Here is a 27,030-nt window from a genome sequence, read left to right as displayed (position 1 = left end):
GGCTGGGTGTGGTGCCTCATGCCAGTAATCCCAGCACTTTGGGAGGCCAAGGCAGGAGGATCACTTGAGCTCAGGGGTTTGAGACCAGCCTGGGCAACACAGCAAGACTTCGTCTCTACTAAAATAAAAATTTAGCCGGGCACGGTGGCTCACGCTTGTAATCCCAGCACTTTGGGAGGCCGAGGCGGGTGGATCACGAGGTCAGGAGATCGAGACCACGGTGAAACCCCGTCTCTACTAAAAATACAAAAAATTAGCCAGGCATGGTGGCAGGCGCCTGTAGTCCCAGCTATTCGGGAGGCTGAGGCAGGAGAATGGCGTAAACCCGGGAGGCGGAGCTTGCAGTGAGCCAAGATCGCGCCACTGCACTCCAGCCTGGGTGACAGAGCGAGGCTCTGTCTCAAAAAAAAAAAAAAAAAAAATTAGCTGGCCATGGTGGTGCATGCCTATAATCTCAGCTACTCGGGAGGCTGAAGCAGGAGAATCGCTTGAACCCGGGAGGTGGAGGTTGTGGTGAGCCAGGATTGCACCAGTGCACTCCAGCCTAGACAACAAGAGCGAAACTCCATCTCAAAAAACAAAAAAAGAAAACGCAGAGGGAAATAAAGAAAATGAACATAGTTATTTAAATGGAAAAGTCTAGCTATTTTTTCTTTATCAAATAATTTGTTAAATTTTTATTAAAAATTAAAAATTTAAATTTAAAAATTAAAAATATGAAAATTGAATCCAATTCATTCAAGTAGCTTCACAACGATCATTAAAAGAAAGGTGGAGCTGGGCGCGGTGGCTCACGCCTGTAATCCCAGCACTTTGGGAGGCCAAGGCAGGCGGATCACGAGGTCAGAAGTTCAAGACCAGCCTGGCCAACATGGTGAAACCCCGTGTCTACTAAAAATAAGAAAAATAGCTGGGCACGATGGCACATTCCTGTAATCCCAGCTACTCAGGAGGCTGAGGCAGGAGAACTGCTTGACCCTGGAGGCGGAGGTTGCAGTGAGTCGAGACTGTGCCACTGCACTCCAGCTTGGGCTACAGAGCGAGACTCCGTCTCAAAAAAAAAAAAAAAAAGGAAGATGGAGACCAGTGGCAGTGCCAACAGTGCCAAGAGATGGGTGGTGTGGGTGGGGAGTGGGCTTTAGCCTTCTATAATCACCATCAGTCACTTCTCTCAAAGCTTCACCAGAAAAACTTCGTTCAGCTTTCAAGTCAAATCTCTTACAGAAATTCTGGTGGCACTCCAGTAATGGAGAATTTCCACATGACACCACAGGCCCCAGGTCTATTCTGTTATGTATTTTCAAAATCTCTTCAATAAACATATTGTCTCGGACTTTGCTTTGACCCCTTTCTTATTCCTGGGTTTCAGAACCATGTGTGCTCAGTACTGCATCTCCTTTGCTGATGTTGAAAAAGCTCATATCAACATTCGAGATTCTATCCACCTCACACCAGTGCTAACAAGCTCCATTTTGAATCAACTAACAGGGCGCAATCTTTTCTTCAAATGTGAACTCTTCCAGAAAACAGGATCTTTTAAGGTAACAATCCTTCTTCTCAGCGTATCATGTATGTTTTCAAACCCTTTCACATATCAATTTGATTCTCCTGACCACCCAGTGAGATAGGCAGAAGTAAATTAATGCCTTTATACAGTTGGAAAAAAGGTTACAGAAATTTTCCTTTCAAGTCCTTGTTTTACCTAGCATCATAGTGTTGATAAGCAACTTTTACACAGTCATAAATCCTTATAATTAGGATAATATATATAACTTATCCGAGTAATTTTTATATATGTATATGTGTATATATATAATATATACATAAAATAGTCATGTGCCACATAACATTTCAGTCAATGACAGACCACCTATATGATGGTGGTCCTTGGTCCCATAAGGTTATAATACCACACATTTACTGTACCATTTCTGTGTTTAGATACAGAAATGCTTGTCATTGTGTTATAGCTGCCTACAGTATTCAGTACAGTAACATGCTATACAGGGTTTGCAGCCTAGGAGTAACAGGCTGTAACAGCTGGGTTTGTATAAGTACACTCTATGATGCATGTACGATGATGAAATTGCCAAATCATGCATTTCTCAAAACATATCCCCATCCTTAAGCAAAGCATGACTTTATTATATATACCATCACTTACTGTCCAAACTAAGACATAATTTATTATCCAAATTAGGACACGTTTGGGACTGAAAGAAGCAACCTGAAATATCTAAACTGAGACACCTGAACTGTTGCAGACAAATTGGAAAGTGTTATCACTCTGTATATGACCCAAGTTTAAGCATTCACTGTGTCAACTTGCTACACACGGATACATTATCAATATAAAAGATCTAAGCCTGGGCCACATGGCAAAACTCTGTCTACAAAAAATACAACTATATGACAGGCGCAGTGGTTCACACTTGTAATCCCAGCACTTTGGGAGGCTGAGGCAGGTGGATCACCTGAGGTCAGGAGTTTGACACCAGCCTGGCCAACATGATGAAACGATTTTTTTATTTTGTTTTGTTTTGTTTTGTTTTGAGACGGAGTCTTGCTCTGTCCCCCAGGCTAGAGTGCAGTGGCAAGATCTCGGCTGACTGTAAGCTCCACCTACCAGGTTCACGCCATTCTCCTGCCTCAGCCTCCCGATTAGCTGGGACTACAGGTGCCCGCCACCACGCCTGGCTAAATTTTGTTGTTGTTGTTGTTGAATTTTTAGTAGAGACAGGGTTTCACCGTGTTAGCCAGGATGGTCTTGATCTCCTGACCTTGTGATCTGCCCGCCTCAGCCTCCTAAAGTGCTGGAATTACTGGCGTGAGCCACCGCACCCAGCCTTGGTGAAACACTTTCTACTCGAAATACAAAATGAGCCAGACTTGGTGCCAGGCACCTGTAATCCCAGCTGCTTGGGAGGCTGAGGCAGAAGAATCGCTTGAACCCAGAAGTCAGAGGTTGCAGTGAGTCGAGATCATGCCATTGCACTCCAGCGTGGGTGATAGAACAAGACTCCATCTCGGAAAAAAAAAAAAGGCCAGGCGCAGTGGCTCACGCCTGTAATCCCAGCACTTTGGGAGGCTGGGGCGGGCGAATAACGAGGTCAAGAGATCGAGACCATCCTGGCTAACACAGGGAAACCCCGTCTCTACTAAAAATACAAAAAAATTAGCCAGGCGTGGTGGTGGGTGCCTGTAGTCCCGGCTACTCGAGAGGCTGAGGCAAGAGAATGACATGAACGCCGGAGGCGGAGCTTGCAGTGAGCCGAGATCGCGCCACTGCACTCCAGCCTGGGCTACAGCAGAGCAAGACTAGGTCTAAAAAAAAAAAAAAAATTTAGCCGGGCATGGTGGCAGGTGCCTATAATCCCAGCTACTTGGGCTGAGGGAGGAAAATCACTTGAACCCGGCCCTGGGGGTAGATGCGGTGTGGGGAGGTGGACGTTGCAGTGAGCCGAGATCGGGCCAGCCGGGGTAACAGAGACTCCATCTCAAAAAAATAAAAAATAAAGATGCATATGAGATATTTAGGAGGTAAATTGATAAGACTTAATGACAGATTGGATGTGCATGTTAAGGATAGAAAATCCAGAAAAGTTCCTTGCTTTCCAAAACAATGTTTTAATCAAATATGTGAATTCACCATCACTCTTTTTCAGATTCGTGGTGCTCTCAATGCCGTCAGAAGCTTGGTTCCTGATGCTTTAGAAAGGAAGCCGAAAGCTGTTGTTACTCACAGCAGTGGAAACCATGGCCAGGCTCTCACCTATGCTGCCAAATTGGAAGGTACTTGATTTCTCAAGGTACTAGGTAGATCACCAGAAAGGAGTGGAAAAGTGCCCTTAATTTCAGTGACAGTGATGATAGCTGTGGGAAGTAACTTTCCAAAGAAATCTCTATGTGATTGCAAGCAATATGAACATAAGTTTCTTTTTACTTTTTTTTTTTTTTGAAGACAGAATCTTGCTCTGTCACCCAGGCTGGAGAGCGGTGACACGATCTCGGCTCACTGTAACCTCCACCTGCCGAGTTCAAGCAATTCTCCTGCCTCAGCCTCCTGAGTAGCTGGGACTACAGTTATGCACCACCACGCCTGGCTAATTTTTTCTGTTTTCCAAATACAAAATACTAATTTCACCATGTTGCCCAGGCTGGTCTCGAACTCCTGGGCTCAGGCAATCCACCCGCCTTGGCCTCCCAAAGGCCCAGGATTACAGGCATGAGCCACCACACCTGGCTGAACATAAGTTTCTTTCTTTTTTTTTTTTTTTGAGACGGAGTCTTGCTGTGTCACCCAGGCTGGAGTGCAGTGGCTCACTGCAAGCTCTGCCTCCCGGGTTCACACCATTGTCCTGCCTCAGCCTGGGACTGAGTAGCTGGGACTACAGGAGCCTGCCACCACACCCAGCTATTTTTTTTTTTTTTTTTTTTTGTATTTTTACTAGAGATGGAGTTTCACTGTGTTAGCCAGGATGGTCTCAATCTCTTGACCTCATGATCTGCCCACCTCAGCCTCCCAAAGTGCTGGGATTACAGGCGTGAGCCACCGTGCCTGGCCACATAAGTTTCTATTCTAAATTCTCCTGATTGTAGTAACCAAACATGTTTTCCTCTCCCAGGAATTCCTGCTTATATTGTGGTGCCCCAGACAGCTCCAGACTGTAAAAAACTTGCAATACAAGCCTACGGAGCGTCAATTGTATACTGTGAACCTAGTGATGAGGTAAGGAGAGCAGTGTTTGGTACCACCTTAACAGCTTTCATTTGACCAATGGCTCTTTCTACCTCACCGGCTGCTCCCTCTCAGCTTCCTTTGTGGTTTCCTCTTTCTGTTAGCATGCTCAACCTTTTCTCTATCTACACTCACAAAATCTCATTAGTCTCATTGCTTAAATTATTACCTATGGTCTAACAACACCAACTCCAGCTTCTCTCCCCTTAACAGCCAACTTTTATATCCAACAGCTACCTAACTTTCCCACTTTATGTCTTAAAAGGCATCTCACACTACAGCTAAAACCAAACTCCTGATCTTACTTCCCTATATTGCTTCCCTTCCAGTCTTCCTCATCTTAGTAAATGGCACTTTTTATTCTTCTAGTTAAAAAAAGGTTGAAGTCATCTTTTTTTGAAATTTTTGTTGTTGTTGTTGTTAGAGATGGGCTCTTCCTATGTTGTGGGATCCTCCTGCCTCAGCCTGTTGAGTAGCTAGGACTACAGGTGCATGCCACCACACCTAATTCCTTTATTTTTCGTAGACAGGGTCTCACTGTTGCCCAGGCTGGTCTCAAAACTCCTGGGCTCAAGCAATCCTCCCACCTTGAACTCCCAAAATGCTGGGATCACAGGCATGACCCACTGCACACAGCCAGGAATACTCTTTGATAACCCTCTCATACCCCACATCCAAATCTCAGTCTGCTTTCAACATATTTCCATAACCCAACTGCTTCTGTGTCTACCGTTACCACTCTGATTCAAATCAACATCAATTCTCACCTATATTCAATTCAGTAGCCAAACTGGTCTCTCTGCATCCACCCTTGCCCCACTACAGGCTTTTTTGAGCAACCAGAGCTCTCCATTTAATAAAGTTAGAACTTGTTTTTTTTTTTTTTTTTTTTTTTTTTGAGGCAGAGTCTCACTCTGTCGCCCAGGCTGGAGTGCAGTGGCGCGATGGCTCACTGCAAGCCCCGTCTCCCGGGTTCACGCCATTCTCCTGCCTCAGCCTCCCGAGTAGCTGGGACTACAGGCCCCCACCACCACACCCAGCTAATTTTTTCTATTTTTAGTAGAGACGGGGTTTCACTGTGTTAGCCAGGATGGTCTCGACCTCCTGACCTCTTGATCCACCCACCTCGGCCTCCCTAAGTGCTGGGATTACAGGAGTGAGCCACCACACCCGATCAGAACTTGTCTCTTTTCAAGTCTAAATTCTCTTGTTGGTTTCCCATCTCATACATGGTGGAAACCAGAGTTCTTGCAATCACCTAAGCCCTGGATAAACTCAAACATTCCTATCTTTTTGACCTCATCTTTTTTTTTTTTTTTGAGACAATCTCCTCATCACCCAGGCTGGAGTGCAGCAGCACGATCTCGGCTCACTGCAACCTCCGCCTCCTGGGTTCAAGCGATTCTTCTGCCTCAGCCTCCCAAGTAGCTGGGACTACAGGCGCGTGCCACCATGCCCGGCTAATTTTTGATTCTTTAGTAGAGACAGGGTTTCACCATATTGGCCAGGCTGGCCTCGAACTCCTGACCTCGTGATCTGCCTGCCTTGGCCTCCCAAAGTGCTGAGATTACAGGTGTGAGCCACAGCGCCCAGTCCCTCATCTTCTTTTTATTTATTCATTTTGAGACAGGGTCTCGCTCTGTCCAACCCAGGCTGGAGTGCAATAGTTTGATCTCAGCTCACTGCAGCCTCCGTTTCCTGGGTTCAGGCGATTCTCATGCCTCAGCCACCAGAGTAGCTGAGATTACAGGCACGTGCCACCACATCTGGCTAATTCTTGTATTTTTAGTAGAGACAGGGTTTCGCCGTGTTGGCAAGGCTGGTCTTTAACTCCTGACCTGAAGTGATCTGCCCACCTTGGCCTCCCAGAGTGCTGGGATTATAGGAGTCAGCCACTGCACCCAGCCTTGACCTCATCTTCTATTATTTCTCTTGCCCACTCTGTGCCAGCCATACTAACCTTTTTGGCTGTTCCGCAGAAAGGCCAAGCACTCCTACTTTGTAGTCTTTGCACTGTTAGCCCCTCTCTGGAATATTCTAGACATCCACAGCAGTTGTTCAGATCTTTTAAAATGTCACTTTACTAGAGGCTCTTCTTGGCTACCCTATATGAAATAAATTCCTTCATTTTACTCCATTGCACTTAGACATACCATATATTTACTTCACCCATCTCTACCCCCTTGAGGGCAGGGATATTTTGTTTATTAACATATATATCTCTAGTACCTGAACAAAGTCTGAAAAAAGTAGATGGTCAATAAAATGCTGAATGACCAAATGGAACTTGTTGGGGACTCTATTAAATACAAATCAATTAAGCTAAATTAATGTACTTTCAGTCCAGAGAAAATGTTGCAAAAAGAGTTACAGAAGAAACAGAAGGCATCATGGTACATCCCAACCAGGAGCCTGCAGTGATAGCTGGACAAGGGACAATTGCCCTGGAAGTGCTGAACCAGGTAAAATAGCTGAGTTCTTCCTGTTTAGCTACTGGTAAAGCTGTTGGGCTATATTCAATTATTTTATATGTACACATTAAATATAAAACTGCTTACTAATAGGCCTATTTACAGTTTATATTCTTTCCACTAAAGGTTCCTTTGGTGGATGCACTGGTGGTACCTGTAGGTGGAGGAGGAATGGTTGCTGGAATAGCAATTACAATTAAGGTGAGCAGCTTCTGGAGGATTCCCTGCTTCAAGCAGAGGATTTACTTTACATCCTAAATGTTCTGTATACACGTGCTCAACATTCTGCACACATTACCGTTCCTTCCCCTCACTCCTTTGGGACTTGAAGGCCCGTCTCTGCCTCACTACTCTATTTACTATTATTATTTTTTTTTTTGAGACAGACTCTCGCTGTTGCCCAGGCTGGAGTGCAGTGGCACGATCCAGGCTCACTGCAACCTTCACCTCCCGGGTTCAAGCGATTCTCCTGTCTCAGCCTCCTGAGTAGCTGGGATTACAGGCATGCGCCACCACACCCCACTAATTAATCTGACCTTGTGATTCCCTGCCTTGGCCTCCAAACTGGATTACAGGCTGACCACTGCCCCGGCCTATTATTATTTTAAATTTTTTTTTTTAGTCTTGCTCTGTCGCCCAGGCTGGAGCGCAGTGGCGCGATCTCGGCTCACTGCAACCTCCGCCTCCCGGGTTCACGCCATTCTCCTGCCTCAGCCTCTCCGAGTAGCTGGGACTACAGGCGCCCGCCACCACGCCCGGCTAATTTTTTGTATTTTTGGTAGAGACGGGGTTTCACCGTGGTCTCGATCTCCTGACCTCGTGATCCGCCCGCCTCGGCCTCCCAAAGTGCTGGGATTACAAGCGTGAGCCACCGCGCCCGGCCTTTTAATATTCTTTTTTTAAGAGATGGGGTCTTGCTGTGTTGGCCAGGTTGGTCTGGAACTCCTGGGCTCAAGCAATCCTCTTATTTTGGCCTCCAAAAGTGCTAGGATTACAGGTGTGAGCCACTGCACCCAGCCAACTCTCTTCTTAATCCATGACAATTTTACAGCACAAAAGCAGTTACCACAAGTGACACCATCATAGTCTTTTCCCTGAATTCCATCATCAAGCTACTATCCATACCAAGGGGCTACTCTTTTCTCAAATTACCAGGAGAATCAGATGTGATCCAGGCAATGGAAGGCTAGTATCAGACATATAATTTATTTATAAAGTGCTTGAAGATATTTTCATTACATCCATAAAAGGGAAGGCTCTTACTTAGGCAGAAATGTATTACTTATTGTGCCTATTTTCTTTTTTTTTTTTTTTTGAGACGGAGTCTCACTCTGTCACCCAGGCTGGAGTGCAGTGGCATGATCTTGGCTCACTGCAAGCTCCGCCTCCCGGGTTCATGCCATTCTCCTGCCTGGGCCTCCCAAGTAGCTGGGACTACAGGTGCCCACCACCATGCCTGGCTAGGTTTTTTTTTTCTGTATTTTTAGTAGAAATGGGGTTTCACCATGTTAGCCAGGATGGTCTCGATCTCCCGACCTCATGATCTGCCCACCTCGGCCTCCCAAAGTGCTGGGATTACAGGCGTGAGCCACTGTGCCCGGCCCCCTTTTGGTGTGATCTCGGCTCACTGCAACCTACCCCTCCCGAGTTCAAGAGATTCTCCGACCTCAGCCTCTTGAGTAGCTGGGATTACAGGGGCCCGCCACCACGCCTGGCTGATTTTTGTATTTTTAGTTGAGACTGCATTTCACCAGGTTGGCCAGGCTGGTCTTGAACTCCTGACCTCAACTGATCCACCCGCCTCGGGCTCCCAAAGTGTTGGGATTACAGATGTGAGCCACCACACCCAGCCCCTATTTTCTTTTAGACATGCAGGCAATGTTGTGGTTTGTTGTAAGATGTCTTAATACTCCTCTTCCCAGGCTCTGAAACCTAGTGTGAAGGTATATGCTGCTGAACCCTTGAATGCAGATGATTGCTACCAGTCCAAGCTGAAGGGGAAACTGATGCCCAATCTTTATCCTCCAGAAACCATAGCAGATGGTGTCAAATCCAGCATTGGCTTGAACACCTGGCCTATTATCAGGGACCTTGTGGATGATATCTTCACTGTCACCGAGGATGAAATTAAGGTAAGGCTCCAACAGGAAAAGAAATAACAAAGCATGGCGTAACTTCTTAGGCAGAAGAACCTTCTGTTAGGAGTAGCAAGTGACCCATGGGAACTTGACTAGGTAACTTCATGACATGGGAGGGTACCCTAGATGTATTAATGACAACCCTCTTGACAGAAGCCATTAGAATTAAAGAAAAGCTTTGGGAAGCATGTATACACAATGATAAGAAAATTCAAACTGGACATATATTCTCATCTGACCTTTACAGGTAAACCAACTAGACTCTCCTTTCACTAATTCCTACTCCCTTCCATATCAACAGCGTGCAACCCAGCTGGTGTGGGAGAGGATGAAACTACTCATTGAACCTACAGCTGGTGTTGGAGTGGCTGCTGTGCTCTCTCAACATTTTCAAACTGTTTCCCCAGAAGTTAAGAACATTTGTATTGTGCTCAGTGGTGGAAATGTAGACTTAACCTCCTGCATAACTTGGGTGAAGCAGGCTGAAAGGCCAGCTTCTTACCAGTCTGTTTCTGTTTAATTTACAGAAAAGGAAATGGTGGGATTCAGTGTCTTTAGATACTGAAGACATTTTGTTTCCTAGTCATTGTCAACTCTTAGTTATCAGATTCCTAATGGAGAGTGGCTATTTCATTAAGATTTAATCGTTTTTATGGACTAAGTAGTAGAAAAACTTTTATACTTAACTGTGACATTTTGTCAAGACTAAAAAAAAGTCTTGCAAAATGGGGCAGCGGACTGACAGGCTGACACAGAAAATAAACTTTGCCCAATCACAACTTGTGCCTCCCATCCCTGGAGTATTGACTGGCACCGGTAAGACAGAATCTCTTTGAATCCATTACTCCATGCCCCCTTGAGGCACTGTTGAAGAAATCTCACTTTTCAGCCAGGGTACTGGTTCTGGTACATATGGATCATAAGTCCATTTGGGGAAAACTCGTTTATACAGGTTCATCAGTACTGTGTCTTGAGATTTTAGCTTCCCATCAAAGCTGCATTTCATGTGGCCATGGGTACCTAGAAAGAAAACAGAACAAGTCGGTCAAATTAAAAGTAGAAATTTTTAAAGCAATGACTTCCAACCCAATAGTCATTTAGCAACACTGCAGAAATGTAGACATGGTCTCAAATCCCATGTTTCCTTACCTAAAGGCTCCTTGATGTGTCCTCTCCGGCCCCACTTCGTTCTCAGTTCCACTGGTTTAAACCACAGCACATCCTCTTAAACACATAAAAGACCAAGATGAAACATTTACCCACAAAATGTAAACCCAACCTTTATACCACAAAGGCAATCAGATCCCATCCTCCTCCTTCATACCCACCTCTGTTGAAGAACATGTAACGGACTACTGCCATCTTAGTAAAAATTTTGAAAGGATGACCACTCAGAACAACTCTCTTGATGACCATTCTGTCTGGATCTACTGACATAAGATGGCCTGTAGCAATGAGGCTGTGCATTCCTAAAGGACAAAAGCAAAGAAGCTATTTAGGAATTTACAGGCCAAAGTCTTCATTTATTGCCCCAGTCCATGTAATGACCCGTGCAAGAGCCTGGTTTGTCATCCCTGCCCTAGCCCAATCTGAGGCTAAGATTGGTAAACTGTAAGCCCACACTTAACCTTGTCAATAGGTTCTTGAAAACTTGTACTTTAAGAGAAATGATGTATAACAAAAGCATATTTTTTCTCATCAGTTGTTACAAGGAAAAGATGTTGAACTAAAGGCACTTATTTGACGACTGGCTATACACTGTTTCACATAAAAGTTGCAGTTTTCATTGTTCTATTAACAATGTTAAGTGAAGACTTACTGTATTTTGAAAACCATCATCACCCTCTCCATACCATTTGGCTCCCAAATTTAAATAAAGAAGAGAAAACAGTGTTCGTCTATTAAGGACCTGCAGGGTCTGTTCATCTCTGTGGCTCAACTTACCGTTGCTTTTCTGCTTGAAAAGCAGCACAGATGCAGGAGGAAAAGTGATTGGCGCATAGACTGTCGCCACCAGAGCCATGTCAGCAGTCAGGAATCTCTGCAATTTATGTTTGTCCGCTGCCATAAGGGTTAAAAAATGAAAACCAAAACCATTTTGAGAAACCAGAGGTAATAGAAGCCTATGAAAAGCTGTGTCAGTGCAACTCTTAAACCTACGGCAGCTTCTACTTCTCTAATCCACCAGTTCTCAAAAATTTTCCCTGCCTCAATGCACCTAAAAGATACAATCTAGTCCTATCAGTAACTTTTTTTTTTTTTTGAGTTTGAGTATCATTCCTGTCACCCAGGCTGGAATGCAATGATGTGATCTCAGCTGACTGCAACCTCCGCCTCCTGGGTTCAAGCAATTCTCCTGCCTCAGCCTCCTGAGTAGCTGGGATTACAGGCACATGCCACCACGCCCAGCTAATTTTTGTATTTTTAGTAGAGACCGGGTTTCACCATGTTGGCCAGGCTGGTATCAAACTCCTGACCTTGTGATCCGCCCACCTCCATCTCCCAAAGTGCTGGGATTACAGGCGTGAGCCACCGCGCCAGGCTGTATCAGTAACTTTTTATTTATTTATTTATTTTGAGATGCTGTCTCACTCTTCTTGCCCAGGCTGGAGTGCAATGGCGCCATCTCTGCTCACGGCAACCTCCACCTCCCAGGTTCAAGCGATTCTCCTGCCTCAGGCTCCCAAATAGCTGGAATTGCATGTGCCTGATCAGTAACTTTTTTATCTGGAGTCAGAATCTCGGAGCCTAGACTGTATTTGATGTTCTACCTTCAACGTAGCCCTCACCTCCTTTTTAAAATACTAAACTTAAAGGAAAATAAAATATTTTAAGGGAAAGAAAAATTAATCTCACTTAGTGATTGTGATTCTCACAATTGGTGAGAATAAAAATTATCCAAAACATCATTAATACTGCTTTCTTCATATTCCTCCTGCCACTGCTGAGAGTGAGTGGACTAGGATGATGTTCAGAAGCCCCCAAGTTAGTGGGCAACACATCTTCCTGCTCCTACTGTGTAGGAGACAATCATTTCTGCCGCAAGTCCCGTCCAGTAGTCTCTCAGTATCTCAGGACCCCTACCTCTGCTTTACCCAACTATGAGCCATACCCAGCCTCCATTCCTTCACCCACACTGCCCTTGGCACACCAGACATCAAAGTTTCCACACTTTATCACACCCTTTTAAAGTCTGAGAGACAGTGTCTCACTCTGCTATCTAGGCTAGACTGTATTTGGTGTCCTACCTTCAATGTAGCCCTCACCCACTTTTTAAAATACTAAACTTATAGGAAAATAAAATATTTTAAGGGCAGTGGTGTGAACACAGCTCACTGGAGCCTCAAACTCCTGGGCTCATTGGCTCAGGCAATCCCTCTTGCCTCAGCCTCCCAAGTAGCTGGGACTGCAAAGCACATGCCACCACCGTGGCTAATTAAAAAGAAAAATTTTTGGCCGGGCACAGTGGCTCATGCCTGTAATCCCAGCACTTTGGGAGGCCGATGCGGGTGGATCACCTGAGGTCGGGAGTTTGAGACCAGCCTGGCCAAGATGGTGAAACCCTATCTCTACTAATAATAGAAAAATTAGCTAGGTGTGGTGGTACACGCCTGTAATCCCAGCTGTTTGGGAGGCTGAGGCAGGAGAATCACTTGAACCAAGGAGGCAGAGGTTGCAGTGAGCCAAGATTCTGCCACTGCACTCCAGCCTGGGCAACAAGAGCGAAACTCCAGCTCCCAAAAAAAACATTTTTTTTTTTTTTGTAGAGGCTGGGCATGGTGGCTCATCCCTATAAATCCCAGCACTTTGGGAGGCCAAGGCACGTGGATCACCTGAGGTCAAGAGTTTGAGAATAGACTGGCCAACGTGGTGAAACCCCATCTCTACTAAAAATACAAAAATTAGCTGGGCGTGGTGGCGGACGCCTGTGGTCCGAGCTACTTGGGAGGCTGAGGCGCCAGAATCACTTGAACCCGGGAGGTGGAGGCTGCAATGAGCTGAGATCATGTTACCGCACTCCAGCCTGGGTGACAGAGCTGGACTCCATATCACAAAATAAATAAATAAATAATTGTAGAGACCAGAGTCTCACACTCCTGACCTCAAGCAATCCTCCTGCCTCAGTCTCTGGAATGAGACTTTTATTTAGTTCCAGTTCTAAGGATCTGCCTTTACAAAATAAGCAAAGAAGTAAATAAAGTTTTATGCATACAGATCTAGTTTAGAGCAAAACATTAGAAATAGACTAAGTGCTCACCCGTAGAAGCTCAAATAAATATCAGTACATCACATACATTGGAATATATCCAAATGACAATAAAGCATTAACAGACTCATTAACTAATTAATCTTATGGAAAATTGATCAAAATCAATTAAGTGATAAATGCAATGTTTAACACCATATTTACAATTACAATCCAAACTATGTTAAAAAAAATGAGATCCAGATGAAAATGTATAAAATAAAAATGAATTTTCTCTAATATAAGGTAATTTTACTTTTACATTATTCCTTATTTTCCCAACTGTCTAAAATATGAAAATAGTTCATCCTAAAAAAAAAAAAAAATCAAAACCATTTTGAAACAATAAAAGAGTGACTGGCCAGGCGCAGTGGCTCATGCCTGTAATCCCAGCACTTTGGGAGGCCAAGGCAGAAGGATCGCCTAAGGTCGAGAGCAGCCTGGCCAGCATGGTGAAACCCCGTCTCTACTAAAAATACAAAAATTAGCCAGGCGTGGTAGCGGGTGCCTGTAATCTCAGCTACTCGAGAAGCTGAGGCAGGAAAATTGATTGAACATGGAAGGCAGAGGTTGCAGTGAGCCTGGATTGCACCATTGCACTCCAGTTGGGCATCTGAGTGAGACTCGGTCTCAAAAAAAAAAAAGGGCCAGGCACATTGGCTCACGTTTGTAATCCCAGCACCCAGCACTTTGGGAGACTGAGGTGGGCGATCACCTGAGGCCAGGAGTTCAAGACCAGCCTGGCCAACATGGTGAAACCCCATCTCTACTAAAAATACAAAAATTAGCTGGGCATGGTCATGCGTGCCTGTAGTCCCAACTACTCTACTCGGGAGGCTGAGGCAGGAGAATTGCTTGAACCTGAGAGGCGGAGGTTGCAGTGAGCCAAGATCACACTATTGCACTCCAGCCTGGGCAACAGAGTAAGACTCCATCTCCAAAAAAAACAAACAAACAAACAACAGGCGGGGCGTGGTGGCTCACACCTGTAATCCCAGCACTTTGGGAGGCTGAGGTGGGCAGATCACGAGGTCAGGAGATCGAGAGCATCCTGGCTAACACGGTGAAACCCCGTCTCTACTAAAAATACAAAAAATTAGCCGGGCGTGGTGGCGGGCGCCTGTAGTCCCAGCTACTTGGGAGGCTGAGGCAGGAGAATGGCATAAGTAAACCTGGGAGGTGGAGCTTGCAGTGAGCCTAGATCACGCCACTGCACTCCAGCCTGGGCGACAGAGTGAGACTCCATCTCAAAAACAAAAACAAAAAAACAAGATTAAATCTTAAGCTTTTTTGGTCTTCAATTCTCCATTCTCATGCCACAAATGTTGGGATTATAGGTGTGAGCCACTGCACCACTGCACTCACCCGTATATAATACCCTTTTTATAAAGCTGCCAACTTCTACTCAAAACCTGCTCTGGAACAAATACTCATGGCAAAAAAGCCTCAGTATCACACAGAGGTGGCATCATTGGGATGCTTCAGACAGGTTCAGACATTTTGAGTAAAAACATCATTGGCTCTTAAACCAGAGTACTGAAAATAGAGATGTAAGATTTTGAAACCATATATTTCGGCACCCCTCCACCACAAGTCAGTTTCCCAAAAGACAAGATGGACAAGAACCCAGGTTCCCCACTGCTAACCTGCAGTGTGCTGAGAGAATAAAGGTGAGGCTCGGAAGCGCCTGAATCCACAGTGGAATATGAGCTCTTCCTTGGCTTTCACAGGTTCAGTGTTGCCAGGGTCACGCCTCACCACCATATTCAATACTGACATCTGGGGACCAAGTAAGAAAGACAAAAATCTTCATAGTCTGGGAATACAATTGCCTAAACTGAAAGAAGGCAAACCAAACTATCAGATTCAGACTCATTCTAAGAACTGACGATGCTAATTAATGGTGGAGTGTAGATGCTGAAACACAGGTTCATCCTTTACCTCCACCAATGACTGGCATTTAAGCGAAACATAGGCTGATCAGAGCTTTCATGCACCCTTCAATGCGAACCTACCTTCCTGCATCTAACAGAAAAGTGCTCAACATCTGCCACACAAAAATCAGTGGCCTTCAAGGCATTCACTCACCACAATCTCAAAACCACACTCATTCAAGCCCCTTCTTCTTGAGCCCTTACCAAAACTGATCAAAGAACTATCACATTACCCCACAACATACACGACTACTGACCACCAAGAGAAAAGAGATCTGCACCTTGGCATAAACTTTTTTTTTTTTTGACATGGAGTTTCGCTCTTGTTGCCCAGGCTGGAGTGCAATGGCGCAATCTTGGCTCACCACAACCTCCGCCTACTGGGTTCAAGCAATTCTCCTGCCTCAGCCTCCCAAGTAGCTGGGATTACGGGCATGCGCCACCACACCTGGCTAATTTTGTATTTTCAGTAGGGACAGGGTTTCTCCATGTTGGTCAGGCTGGTCTCGAACTCCCGACCTCAGGTGATCCGCCCACCTTGACCTCCCAAAAAGTGCTGGGATTACAGGCGTGAGCCACCGCACCTGGCCAAACCTTTATTTTTAAGGCTGCCAACCCTCATTCAAAATCTGGTCTGAAAAACATACTTGGAGAAGTCTCAGAACCACACAGAGATTGCATCACTGAGATGCTTCAGACAGGTTCAGACAATATGAATAAAACCATCACTGACTTCTGTATTATTCTCCAATTCCTAGTCATAAAGGCAGACTTTTTGCATCCCAATGAACAAAATGTTAGTCACACATAAACAGAATTTTAGACTGTCAGAAGCAGCTGGAAAGTTTCACAACCCCCCATTTTCCCACAAGACAGCAATTTACCTTCTGTTCATGAGGTAGTAAAGAAAATGCAATCAAGGGCGTTCCTTGCCTGAAGCACTTGACCACTGAGACGGGGACTTCAGAGACATGAAGTATGACATACCAGCCAACCTGCCACAAGAAAGCAGAAAGCAATCATGGAGTTACCTTCAAAGTCCCAACAGTGAGGAAGCTTTCTCCAAATATGTTGAGTCTCTCAGATAAAATTTTTAAAGCCAACCCTCATCCTTCAAGATGCTTCACTACCCAGATCACACTTTTTCATTTAACATAGCTGATACCTCTTTGTTACCAGTATCATTCTAATCAATGACTCAGGGGCTCCACACTTTTTCATTTAACATAGCTGATACCTCTTTGTTACCAGTATCATTCTAATCAATGACTTAGGGGCTCCCCTAATCCCCAAATGCAGCATATTTTCATGCCAAGAGAAGGAATAAAGTAGGGAGCATGTTGACAAATGAAAGCAACATACAAGATGAACAAGGAGGGTAGATACCTCAGCTCCTTCAACCTCTTTTTCTTCAAGCTCTTTAAAGATGCTTTTCCTAGTATTAGTAAAGTTCTGAAACTGAAATATCCGAGCATAATCTTGAGGAAGGTTTTCCTTAGGATGCCACGGAGATGTCCGGAAGCTCTTAAGGCCTCTGTATTTCTGAAATCTAGAATATTCAAGATTTTAAAGACATTAAGTCAGATTTATATGGTGCTATATAGACTCAAGTCACTGCTAAAATGGCTAAGGAGCTAGCTGAAAAGAACTCCAATCACTCTCTCTCCAAACAATCCAATAGCTTAAACCAAGACGACACTCCAAATAGCCTGTAACAAGTTGTATCAGAACCAAACCCAAGCTTCTCACTGACAAAAGACAAAGTATTTGCAGTGGCTCCCTGTTACCTGTCAGGGAGCTTTTTAACCTGACAAAAAAGATGCTTGGTAATGGCCTGATATAGTTAAGATGTGTGTCCCTGCCCCAATCTCATACTGAAATACAATCCCCAGTGTTGGAGGTGGAGCCTGGTGGGAGGTGACTGCATTAAGGAAGAGGTTTTCTCATGAATGGATTAGCACCACCCCCCTGTTGAGTGAGTTCTCAGGAGATCTAGTTGTTTAAAAGTGTGTAGCACCTCCTGCCTTGCTCTCTTGTTACTGCGCTGGCCGTGTGACATGACTTGCTCCCCCTCTACCTTCTGCCATGATTGTAAGTTTCTTGAGGCCACCCCAGAAGCTGAGCAGATGCCAGCACCATGCTTCCTGTACAGTCTGCAGGACCATGACCCAATTAAACCTCTTTTCTTTATAAATTACGCAGTCTCTGGTACTTCTTTATAGCAATGTGAGAATGGCCTAATACACAGCCTTACCTCCTAATATCTAAAATTAATTCACTGGCTTTAATCACTCACCTCTACTTCTTCACTCTTCTACTTCTGCTATTCTACCCAAACCCCCTAAAACTTCCAAACATTATATGTGTCAATTGAGTACTGCCTCCTTTGGGAAGAACTATGTGCTAATTAACCTTAGCATTTCTCCTTCATTCAAGTCCTGTAACGTTAGTCTGCACCACAGTCTAGAACTTAATTATATATGACCATTTCCTGTATGTATGTCTTGCCTTCCCATATTAATTGTTAGCTCTTCAGGAGCAGGAAAAATGTGTTTTTCTTCTTTTGCATCACAGTGACACAGCTCTGAGCCAAGTTTTAAAAAACATATTGATTGAATTTAGACTTGTTCATAGACTTGTTGACTAACCGAATTCTAGCAGCCACATCACGGGGCGTGTCCACTTCATCTGGAAACATCTCTTCCAATCTTTCTTGTTTATATTTCTCCAACATTTTTGCCTCAGCTTCTTGATCTACTTTCTTATCATAAAGATCATCATGCACAGACTCCCCAATAGTCATAGTTTCATATTCTTCCTCTTCTTCTTCACTACTCTCATCCTATAGAATAAAAGATTACAGCTTTTTTCAGAAGAAATCCATACCTGTCTCTACCCCAAAGGCCAATAAGCTAAGAGTAAAACAACTGTACTAGATCCCTATTCCCAACCAACATAAATTCTAATACAGTCTAAAGTATAAAATAAAAGCCTCATTCCTGGCAACTACAGAGTCATTCCTAAGAAACTAATCATACACGGCCGGGTGCGGTGGCTCATGCCTGTAATCCCAGCACTTTGGGAGGCCGAGGCAGGTGGATCACGAGGTCAGATCGAGACCATCCTGGCTAACACAGTGAAACCCCGTCGCTATTAAAAATACAAAAAAATTAGCCGGGCATGGTGGTGGGTGCCTGTAGTCCCAGCTACTCCGGAGGCTGAGGCAGGAGAATGGCGTGAACCCGGGAGGCAGAGCTTGCAGTGAGCCCAGATCGCACCACTGCACTCCAGCCTGGGCAACTGAGCGAGACTCTTGTCTCATTTAAAAAAAAAAAAAAAAAAGGAAACTAACCATACACACCCAAGATCACAACTGCATTTTGCCTACGTTTGGAGCTAGACACAGAATTGGCCTAAGGCCTCATTTCCTTACCTGAGATTCCTCCTCCATAAAATCTTCATGTTCCATATCATCATATTCATATTCATCTCCTTCCCCACCACTTTGGCTGCCACCATCCAAAATCCATTCAGCTTGGTAACTGGATGTTCCTTTAGGGACCTTCTTTACCACCTTAGAACTTTCCTTCAAGAAATCTGTAAAAGCCCAAACAAATTAAGTAAATTATAGACTTCTTTTCTGTATCCCTCTGGTTATTCTCACCTAGGCAAGGCACCAGATACTGCTGCCAACATGGGAAATTCTGGCAGACACTGTAAATAGAACCGACTACTTCCAAATTTAATTCAGCTGCCTCACAACTAGCAATACTTACACAGCTAAATAAGCCCTGCAATGAATCCAAGTTGTTTATCTGTTGGATAAAACATTAACACAAGTAATTTTGAGAAATGGAACAAGGCTGTGTGTAATGTTTGTTTACTGAAAACATACAGCATTTGAGGGTGAGGAGAGACTTTCAACTATACCCCCATCCCACTCTATCCTATAAGGCCCTCACTTGGAACAGCTAGAGAAAATCCACAATTCCAGGTCAGATGAATTACAAACAAGTTTACCAATACCAACCCTTTGCCTCGCTCAGCTCCTCCTCAGTGGGCCAGGTTTGCTCCCCCTCCATTGGATCTGGGATAACCTCTGCTTGCAAGGATTCCTGTCTATCAGGATCTGCCTTCATTAGGACCTTAAGGCCTTCTTCCATATCATCTACAGTATCCATAGCACAAATCTGAAAACCAAAAGCAGGTGATAGTCAACTAAGAACCAAAAATCTCCTAAATCTAACGCAGTAACCAGAAAGACCCAGAAATATCAGTCCTCATGTAGAAGATGAATGCAACAGAATGGAAAACTTGTCAAAACTTTTCCAATGGCTATTTTCTAATTTCCAGAGTATTGTAAGTCTCTCCTTGGCTCTTGAGGTCTTTCTTAATCTGCTCCCACTCCTATCCATTTATTACACACCTCGCTCCCATCAAGCTGATTTCTTCAAGGTTCACATAAACCCTTTGATCCACCACTGTGCCTAGGTTCATTCTGTCTCTTCTAGGATATTCTTTTATCCCTCCTCAACTCCTAAATCACATTTACCCTTCTCAACACCTAGCTCAAGTCTGATCTCTTATGTGAAGCTTGCTAGTCTACTTTCTCAACTTCCACTGCTGACCGCACCTTAACCATATGCTATCTCAATCTTTATTTCACAGGTGCCATTTTGTTCCAGCCCAATTAAGTCCCCTGAGGAAAGCAACCACATCTTGAGTGTGTTCTATAAACTCAGAGCCAATCACAGTGCAGAGTACCTAAAAAGTGCTGGATAAATATGTGATTTATCAACCTATTTATAACTGACTATTGCCTTACTTCAGACTAGTGAATTCTCCTCATTCACCTAAGTGTACAGACTACCTTCTCTGAATTTAAGTTTCTTTCCTGTGCCAACTTTCATATGAACATGAATTAAGAGTATCAGTCTTACCTCCATTGCCATGTCTGGGTCCTTTTGGGGTTTAATTCCTCTAGGATTTAAAGGGAAAGGGTCTCCGGGGGCATCTATCTGTTTCATCTGGAAATCGCCATGTCCAACAATATGCAGCAACTTATTGACATTCAGAGTCTGCCCTCGAACATAGCCTGAAATTTTCAAGGTGCCCACCAAGTTATTCTCTTCACTAGGAACAAAATCAACAGCATGGGCAAATAGGTAGGCCCGCCGATCTCGAAAAGCAAGATGCTGTTGCTTCTGGTTAGCCAACTGCCTAAGCAGCATCCCTGCCTCCTGTTGAGTGTCTAACAAGAGGAGTTTGTCATGCGGAAAGCGCTTCTCCACTGCTTTACTTAGCTTCTTCCTTGCATCTATTTGTTTCTTCAGTGGGAGGCCAGAAATCCCCTGGACAGCTAGTGCTGTAAGCGAAAGAGAAAACGCTTCATGACCTACTGCTTCATTACGTAAAAATCCCTCTGCAGTTCACAAACAACCTAATAGCTCAGTTGCAAGCCCAGAGATCACTGGGAAACCCAACACTGAACTACCCTGAAGGAATTTCACAGTGAAATCAAACTTCATATCCTTGTTTCTCTGGGCAAAGGACAGCCAAAAACAAAAAGTCACCCTAAGTGATCATCTGTAAACAATGGACCAAGTTTAATCCATATGTGTACATCCCACCAGCAGCTGAATATGATCCATCAGTTGTATTCCTATATCAAACGCCAGGCATAGTGCCTGACAAATTAAAGGTGCACAATAAATGCTAACTCACTTACTATAGGTCGGAAGGCCCTGAGCAAAGAGGCAGGAAAGACAGTAATCGCCGGTGCTATCCCAGCCTTCTAGTGGATCAAGGAGGAACAGGATGGTATCAGCTACTTTAGCCATGTCTAACACAATGTGCAGATCCCCTGCAGATAGAAGACACAGTAAGAAGAGGTGGTTGGCACCAGCACATTATGCTAAAAAAAAAAAAAAAAAATACTACTACTCAAATATAATACAAAATATTGGTGTATACTCTAACCTGGCCTTGCTGATGTGAAAAACCACCGATGTTTCAAGCGGGGGCATAGCAGCATAAAGCTCTCGGTGTTTCCCAATTCATTCAAGTGTACTGTTCCAGTGTCCCTATCTTGAAGCAGCTGCATGGCCTCTGGCAGGGAAATTCTGCTGTGCAGGGGCACCACCAGTACCTGATGAGGAGGACCATCTTTGCCACCCAGCTGTCTCTTCTCTGCCAGAACCTGAAAATAGAAAGATATCCAAGAACATCTCAGTGTCTCAGTACTTCACTCCAGCATTGCATTTCCACTCCTACAGATGCTCTCCCTGCCCACAACCAGCATCTCTCTCGTAAAAGACCACAGGTATGCCAGCGGGGTGGCAGGAATTCTGACCAAAGCAAAGAATGCTAGACCTGCACGCTCGACACGTGCTCTAGTGCTACGCTCTGTCCCTGGACCCTCCTCCCGGTCTCATTTTCCACTTCGAGGCATTAGCCACCTAGAACAGCAGAGAAGCCGCCGTCTCCCAAATCCCGCTCCTCTCACCGCCTCCTTCTTCTGCTTTCGGAGCTGGCTGGCGCGATGCCTCTGGTCGACCCTGCTGAGTTCTTTTCTCACCTTCTTGCTTAGGGTTTTCAGTGCTAGACGGCCTGAAAGGCAGATTTGAAGGGGCTGGTGTGATCGGCCCCACAACAAAGTCAAGAAAAGGGACTCCTCTCCGCCCACCTTAGAAAGGGCCTTTCGCGTGGAGCACAGACGGGAGACAGAAGCTCAGTCTGGGCATGGGGAAAAAGAGTTAATAACGGCCAAATAGCCCTTATTCCTTCTACGTTGTCTTCTTACCCTTGCCGTCCCGCTGTGCAGATCCCCGACCCCGATGCCGCCCGCCTTTATGAGCTTTATTCTGCTGCTTGAGCGGGCCGGGGCGGTGGGCCGCCATGCCGCAGCGCGCGTGTACGGAGTCAGCACTGCTTCCGGGCTAGGACGAGCGCTTCCGGTCTCCTCCAAGGGGGCGGGCCCTCCAGGGGGCGGGACTCCCTGCGCGCTCTCGCTACGGTCTTTTCCAGCCGCTTCTAAGAGCGCAGCGTTAGCCGCTCCTCCAAGCCGCGGTGGGAACTTTTTCCACTTCGCAGTGTATGGTTGGGGGCTTGAAGGCGCCGGATGTAGACTGTCGAGGCTCAGGCTGTTGGTTCAGCAGGGCTGTTTGTGTCCCTTGCATTGTCATTTTTTTGCGCTATAAAGCTGCATCACATAGAAACATGTTGACTGGAAGGCTCCATTCGTGCCGAAAAGGCCTAAGCCCTTCCTGTCACCTAGATTCGGGCACGTTGCTCTTCCGTTTGCAACGGCATGTTCTTTATCACTCTGAACAACCTTTCTTCTCCCTCGATTCCCTAGCGAGGCTTGGGAATCGCATAGAAGACACTTCTGTCACCTTGCCCGGTACCGTACCGGCTCACGCCCGGCCCTATTACTAAAACCCGCGTCCCGCCTCCTACGGAGCGGCCGGGAAGGACCCTGTGGGACGTGGCGACCCGGTGAGGGGGACTGGCCGCGACCCTCCGGCCGTCGGGCTCGGGCGGCTGCACTCCCACTAATCTTCCCAGAAACTTGACAACTGCACGGCGACGGCCGGACGGGGATTCAGAGGGGTCACGGGGCCAGGCTGCACCGGCTTCGCCGTGGGCAGGCTCGGATCGCAGGGGAGCCCGTGCCCGAGCCCCGGCTCTTTCCGTACCGTCGGGAGAGGGAGGAGGGAGAAGTCAGGGCACCTTCAGCGGGACCGGGGCTCGCTCTTAGCCGCGGGGCCGCGGGCTCCAGGGCCAGCGCTCACAATGAGGCTTCCCGCCCTCCATGCGGGAGCGGGTGCGTTGCCATGACAGCGACCCCCGTGGCGCGCGCCCGGGTCTGCCGCCCCTAGGCGCGCACGGCCTCTCCCCGCCCCGATCCCCCGTCGCTGTGCGCAACCCCCCTCCGGCTGTGGGAAGGGGCCGGGCCTGCCGCCTGACGTCTGTGCGGGGCTCGGAAGATGGCTGCGGAGCCGAGCACCGGGCAGTGGCTGCGGCGGCGGCGGCGGGCCGGGAGCGCGGCGGGCGGGGGCGCCGCCTTGCGCGTGGGGCGCTGAGCCGAGAGGCGCGGAGGCGGCGAGGGCGCGAGGGCTCCAAGGGCCGCTCGGCGCCGCCTCCTGCCACACCATGGGCAGCGCAGGGGACGCAGTCAAAGAGAAACTGCTGTGGAACGTGAAGAAGGAGGTAAAGTCGAAGCAAGGACCCCGGGGGGCTCGCGCCCTGGCCCGCGCGGCCCAGAGGGCAGAAAGGTCCGCGCCCACCCGCCGGCGCGGGCACCCCGGCCGAACCTGGGCCGGGCGGGGCAGGTCCTGGACGGGCTGCGCCTCCCTCCCGTTTCTCGGATGGGGGAGGGCAGCGCCCCTCTGCCCCGGGGACCCGGCCGGCGCTCTGGGCTTGTTTGCTTCGCAGCCCCGCAGCTCCCCGCCCTGTGACGGCAGCGGCGCTGGGAGCCCGAGGCCGGGGGAGGGGTGGCGGGGATGGCGGGGATGGCTGTATCGGGAGCTGCCCATTCAGTGCCCGCGCCGCTGGGGGAGGGGGCGGGGCCTTGCTCGGGCTCCCGCGGCGCAGGTGCGTGTCGTGCGGGCCGAGCTTCCCCAAGTCCTAAGTGGGTGTCGTGCGGGCTGAGCTCCCTGTTGTCCGACGCTGCCCCCTCCGCTGTGCCTCCAGCTACGGAGTGTTCGCTGCTGGAGGGGTTCGCCGCACACCTCGGTTTCTCCCTCCACGCCCACCTCTTTACCCAGGGACCAGGGATTGTTTGGAATGGTTTTTAACACTCGGAAGTTTTCCCTTTTGAGGGAAGCCCCCCTACTTCAGAAAGAGAAGCAGTCCTTCCCTCTACTAACTCCGTTTACCTTGACCCTGCCCAAAAGCCCATTTCCATTTCGGGTGGGGGGCAGTGCCCATATGAATGACTCACTCCCATATGAGAGCTGGAGAGCTCCAACCCGCAGCGCAGCTTAGAATGCATTGGGCCTCCTTCCCCTGCCTGCCTCCGTGGCTGTTGTCTGCCTGGTAGGTAAACTCCACCAGGGCAGGAGACCCTCTGTTTGGTCCACTGCCTTGTATCCAGTGCCTGGCACACTGTAGGCACTGCGTGACGGTTTGGTAAATGTGCTGATTTTGGAGACTTCGAGGCCTGGTGTTTGGAAAGCATACATTTTGGAATAGTCTGGACCTAGTTCCGTGTGACCTTGAGTGAGTTACTTCTCTGAGTCTAGGTTTCTTCCTCTCTATGCTGCCTACCTTATATATAAAAGTTTACCTCACGCCTGTAATCCCATCACGTTGGGAGGCCTAGGCGGGTGCATCACCTGAGCTCAGGAGTTCGAGACCAGCCTGGCCAATATAGTGAAACCCCGTCTCTACTAAAAATACCAAAATAAGCCGGGGTGGTGGCGCGTGCCTGTAATCCCAGCTACCCGGGAGACTGGGGCAGGAGAATCGCTGGAACCTGGGAGGTGGAGGTTGCAGTGAGCCAAGATTGTGCCACTGCACTCCAGCCTGGGCGACAGAGTGAGACTCTTGTCTCAAAAAAAAAAAAAAAATTTACTTTAGCTGAGCCCTAATTAGAGTTTCAGGGTTGGGGAAGAGTCTGGGCTCTCAAAACATCCTGGAAAGCAGACAGGTGTGGTGGCTCACGCCTGTAATCCCAGCACTCTGGGAGGCTGAGGCAGGTAGATCATGAGGTCAGGAGTTCCAGACCAGCTGGCCAAGATGGTGAAATCCCATCTCTACTGAAAAAAAAAAAAAAATACAAAAATTAGCTGGGCACAGTGTTGGGCACCTGTAATCCCAGCTACTCGAAAGGCTGAGGCAGGAGAATCGCTTGAACCCAGGAGTTGTGGTTGCAGTGATCCAAGATCGAACCACTGCACTCTAGCCTGGGTGACAGAGCAAGTCTCTGCCTAAAAAAAAAAAAAAAAAAAGCTGGGCATGGTGGCTCACGCCTGTAATCCCAGCACTTTGGGAGGCTGAGGCGGGTGGATCACGAGGTCAGGAGATTGAGACCATCCTGGCTAACAAGGTGAAACCTCTCTCTACAAAAAATTAGCCGGGCGTGGTGGCAGGCGAATGTAGTCCCAGCTACTCAGGAGGCAGAGGCAGGAGAATGGCGTGAACCCGGGAGGCAGAGCTTGCAGTGAGCCCAGATCGCGCCACTGCACTCCAGCTTGGGCTACAGAGCAAGACAGCGTCTCAACAACAACAACAAAAAAAATCCTGGAAAGCTCTAGATGGTTCTCATGCGTTAGCCATGGCCTGGCTACTGTGCCCTAATGTTTGTTCCCACCCCTCCCCTTGGTAAAGATGTAGTTGAAGCCATCAGCTTTCCAGCTTGTAGGAGAAGCTTCATTAAGTTTTTGCTGTGAAGACGCCAAAAAAGGGTTTCTTAGGCCAGGGGTGTATCAAGTCAGCATTTAAGCCCAATTCTGCTCTCCCCAATGAAAAGAGAAATCTTGATTCTCCTCCGAAAGGAGGCAGTCTAGTGACAGATACTTGAACAGTGTAAACAAAATAGAAAAGTACCTGTATCCACACTAGAGGTGGATATGCTGGGATTATAGGTATGATTCAATTTTGGAGGTTAGTCACAGATAATGGGAAATACTTATTATTATTTTTTTTTGGAGACAGAGTCTTGCTCTGTTGCCAGGCTGGAGTGCAGTGGTGCGATCTCAGCTCACTGCAACCTCCACCTCCTGGGTTCAAGAGATTCCCCTGCCTCAGCCTCCCAAGTAGCTGGGACTACAGGCACATGCCACCATACCCAGCTAATTTTTTGTATTTTAGTAGAGATGGGGTTTCACCATGTTGGCCAGGATAGTCTCGATGTCCTGACCTCGCCTTGGCCTCCCAAGGTGCTGGGATTACAGGCATGAGCCACTGCAACCAGCCAGGAAATATTTTTTAAGAGGATGATGACTTTTTCCACCAGTGCTTAGAAACTGGACTTTACTGCTCCAAAGGTGATTCCTAAGAAAATGTGAGAAATGTCAGAATATGCCATAGCTACGTATCATTCCTGACAAAAGTTGACCTGCTCTGAGCTCATGTTTCTCCTTTCCTCCTTCAGTGTTTGATTTTTTTTTTTTTGAGACAGTCTCGCTCTGTTGCCCAGCCTGGAGTGCAATGGTGCCATCTCAGCTCACTGCAAGCTCCGCCTCCCAGGTTCACGCCATTCTCCTGCCTCAGCCTTCTGAGTAGCTGGGACTACAGGCGCCCACCACCACGCCCGGCTAATTTTTTGTGTTTTTAGTAGAGACAGGGTTTTACCATGTTAGCCAGGATAGTCTCGATCTCCTGACCTCGTGATCTGCCCGCCTCGGCCTCCCAAAGTGCTGGGATTATAGGCGTGAGCCACCTAGCGCCCAGCCCAGTGTTTAATTTCTACAGAAACATCCTGTCCCTTCCGCAAGGAGAAACAACAGGAATATTGGTAGACCAGGCTGGGCTTTCACAAAGGACCACTGGTATAATT

General features: G+C 47.0%; 3 protein-coding genes and 2 non-coding genes across 16 annotated transcripts in view; 2 read left to right on the top strand and 3 right to left on the bottom strand.

The window, feature by feature from the left end:
- SRR (serine racemase) overlaps positions 1–20,417 on the top strand; it is a 30,187-nt gene extending 9,770 nt beyond the window's left edge. For 5 of the 8 annotated variants that reach the window (XM_058431018.1, XM_032138108.2, XM_032138111.2 and 2 more), the window contains 7 exons: positions 1,370–1,541; positions 3,666–3,792; positions 4,626–4,729; positions 7,081–7,200; positions 7,336–7,410; positions 9,132–9,341; positions 9,595–9,867. In XM_058431018.1, coding sequence (XP_058287001.1) covers positions 1,370–1,541; positions 3,666–3,792; positions 4,626–4,729; positions 7,081–7,200; positions 7,336–7,410; positions 9,132–9,341; positions 9,595–9,867 — 1,081 coding nt within the window. Of the gene's footprint in view, positions 1–1,369; positions 1,542–3,665; positions 3,793–4,625; positions 4,730–7,080; positions 7,201–7,335; positions 7,411–9,131; positions 9,342–9,594; positions 9,868–11,952; positions 13,105–20,195 lie in introns of those variants that run through there. The other 3 variants (XM_058431020.1, XM_058431019.1, XM_032138110.2) reach the window with 3 other exon arrangements.
- TSR1 (TSR1 ribosome maturation factor) lies at positions 8,495–23,328 on the bottom strand. Of its 2 annotated transcripts, XM_058431016.1 has the most exons (16): positions 23,225–23,328; positions 22,330–22,728; positions 22,033–22,136; positions 21,507–21,726; positions 21,256–21,390; positions 20,468–20,892; positions 19,558–19,717; positions 18,961–19,124; positions 18,176–18,369; positions 16,914–17,076; positions 16,412–16,522; positions 15,240–15,372; positions 11,292–11,408; positions 10,676–10,816; positions 10,497–10,571; positions 8,495–10,367 (listed from the first exon to the last, which is right to left on the bottom strand). In XM_058431016.1, exons 2-16 carry the CDS (start codon positions 22,424–22,426, stop codon positions 10,189–10,191), a joined length of 2,418 nt encoding a protein of 805 aa, XP_058286999.1. In that variant the 5' UTR covers positions 22,427–22,728; positions 23,225–23,328; the 3' UTR covers positions 8,495–10,188. The 2 variants fall into 2 exon arrangements, with proteins under 2 accessions (XP_058286999.1, XP_031993997.1); XM_032138106.2 differs by lacking the exons at positions 22,330–22,728; positions 23,225–23,328 and having other exon boundaries at positions 21,986–22,071.
- Positions 15,027–15,121, bottom strand: LOC116459520 (small nucleolar RNA SNORD91 family). The gene has a single exon (XR_004245574.1). It is a non-coding gene; the product is annotated as a small nucleolar RNA SNORD91 family (small nucleolar RNA).
- LOC116459521 (small nucleolar RNA SNORD91 family) lies at positions 16,173–16,267 on the bottom strand. Its single transcript, XR_004245575.1, has one exon. It is a non-coding gene; the product is annotated as a small nucleolar RNA SNORD91 family (small nucleolar RNA).
- A 93-nt stretch (positions 23,329–23,421) lies between the features above and the next one.
- Positions 23,422–27,030, top strand: part of SGSM2 (small G protein signaling modulator 2) — a 43,757-nt gene continuing 40,148 nt past the window's right edge. For 2 of the 4 annotated variants that reach the window (XM_032138099.2, XM_058431014.1), the window contains exon 1: positions 23,423–23,738. In XM_032138099.2, the coding sequence (XP_031993990.1) occupies positions 23,682–23,738 (57 nt within the window). In that variant the 5' untranslated portion in view covers positions 23,423–23,681. Of the gene's footprint in view, positions 23,739–27,030 lie in introns of all 4 variants that reach the window. The other 2 variants (XM_058431015.1, XM_032138103.2) reach the window with 2 other exon arrangements.

The sequence above is a fragment of the Hylobates moloch genome, unplaced genomic scaffold (assembly GCF_009828535.3).
Source record: "Hylobates moloch isolate HMO894 unplaced genomic scaffold, HMol_V3 SCAFFOLD_19, whole genome shotgun sequence".
Lineage (NCBI taxonomy): Eukaryota > Metazoa > Chordata > Mammalia > Primates > Hylobatidae > Hylobates > Hylobates moloch.
The sequence above is the reverse complement of the archived record's forward strand: the minus strand, read 5'-3'. Positions and strand labels throughout refer to the sequence as shown.

Coding starts and splice junctions, on each gene's coding strand:
- TSR1 (XM_058431016.1), bottom strand. CDS start 22,426: ATGGCGGCCCACCGCCCCGGCCCGCTCAAGCAGCAGAATAAAGCTCAT. Junction 18,370..18,960: donor TTATGGAGGAGGAATCTCAG/GTAAGGAAATGA, acceptor TTTATTCTATAG/GATGAGAGTAGTGAAGAAGA. Junction 16,523..16,913: donor AAGAGGTTGAAGGAGCTGAG/GTATCTACCCTC, acceptor TTCTTGTGGCAG/GTTGGCTGGTATGTCATACT.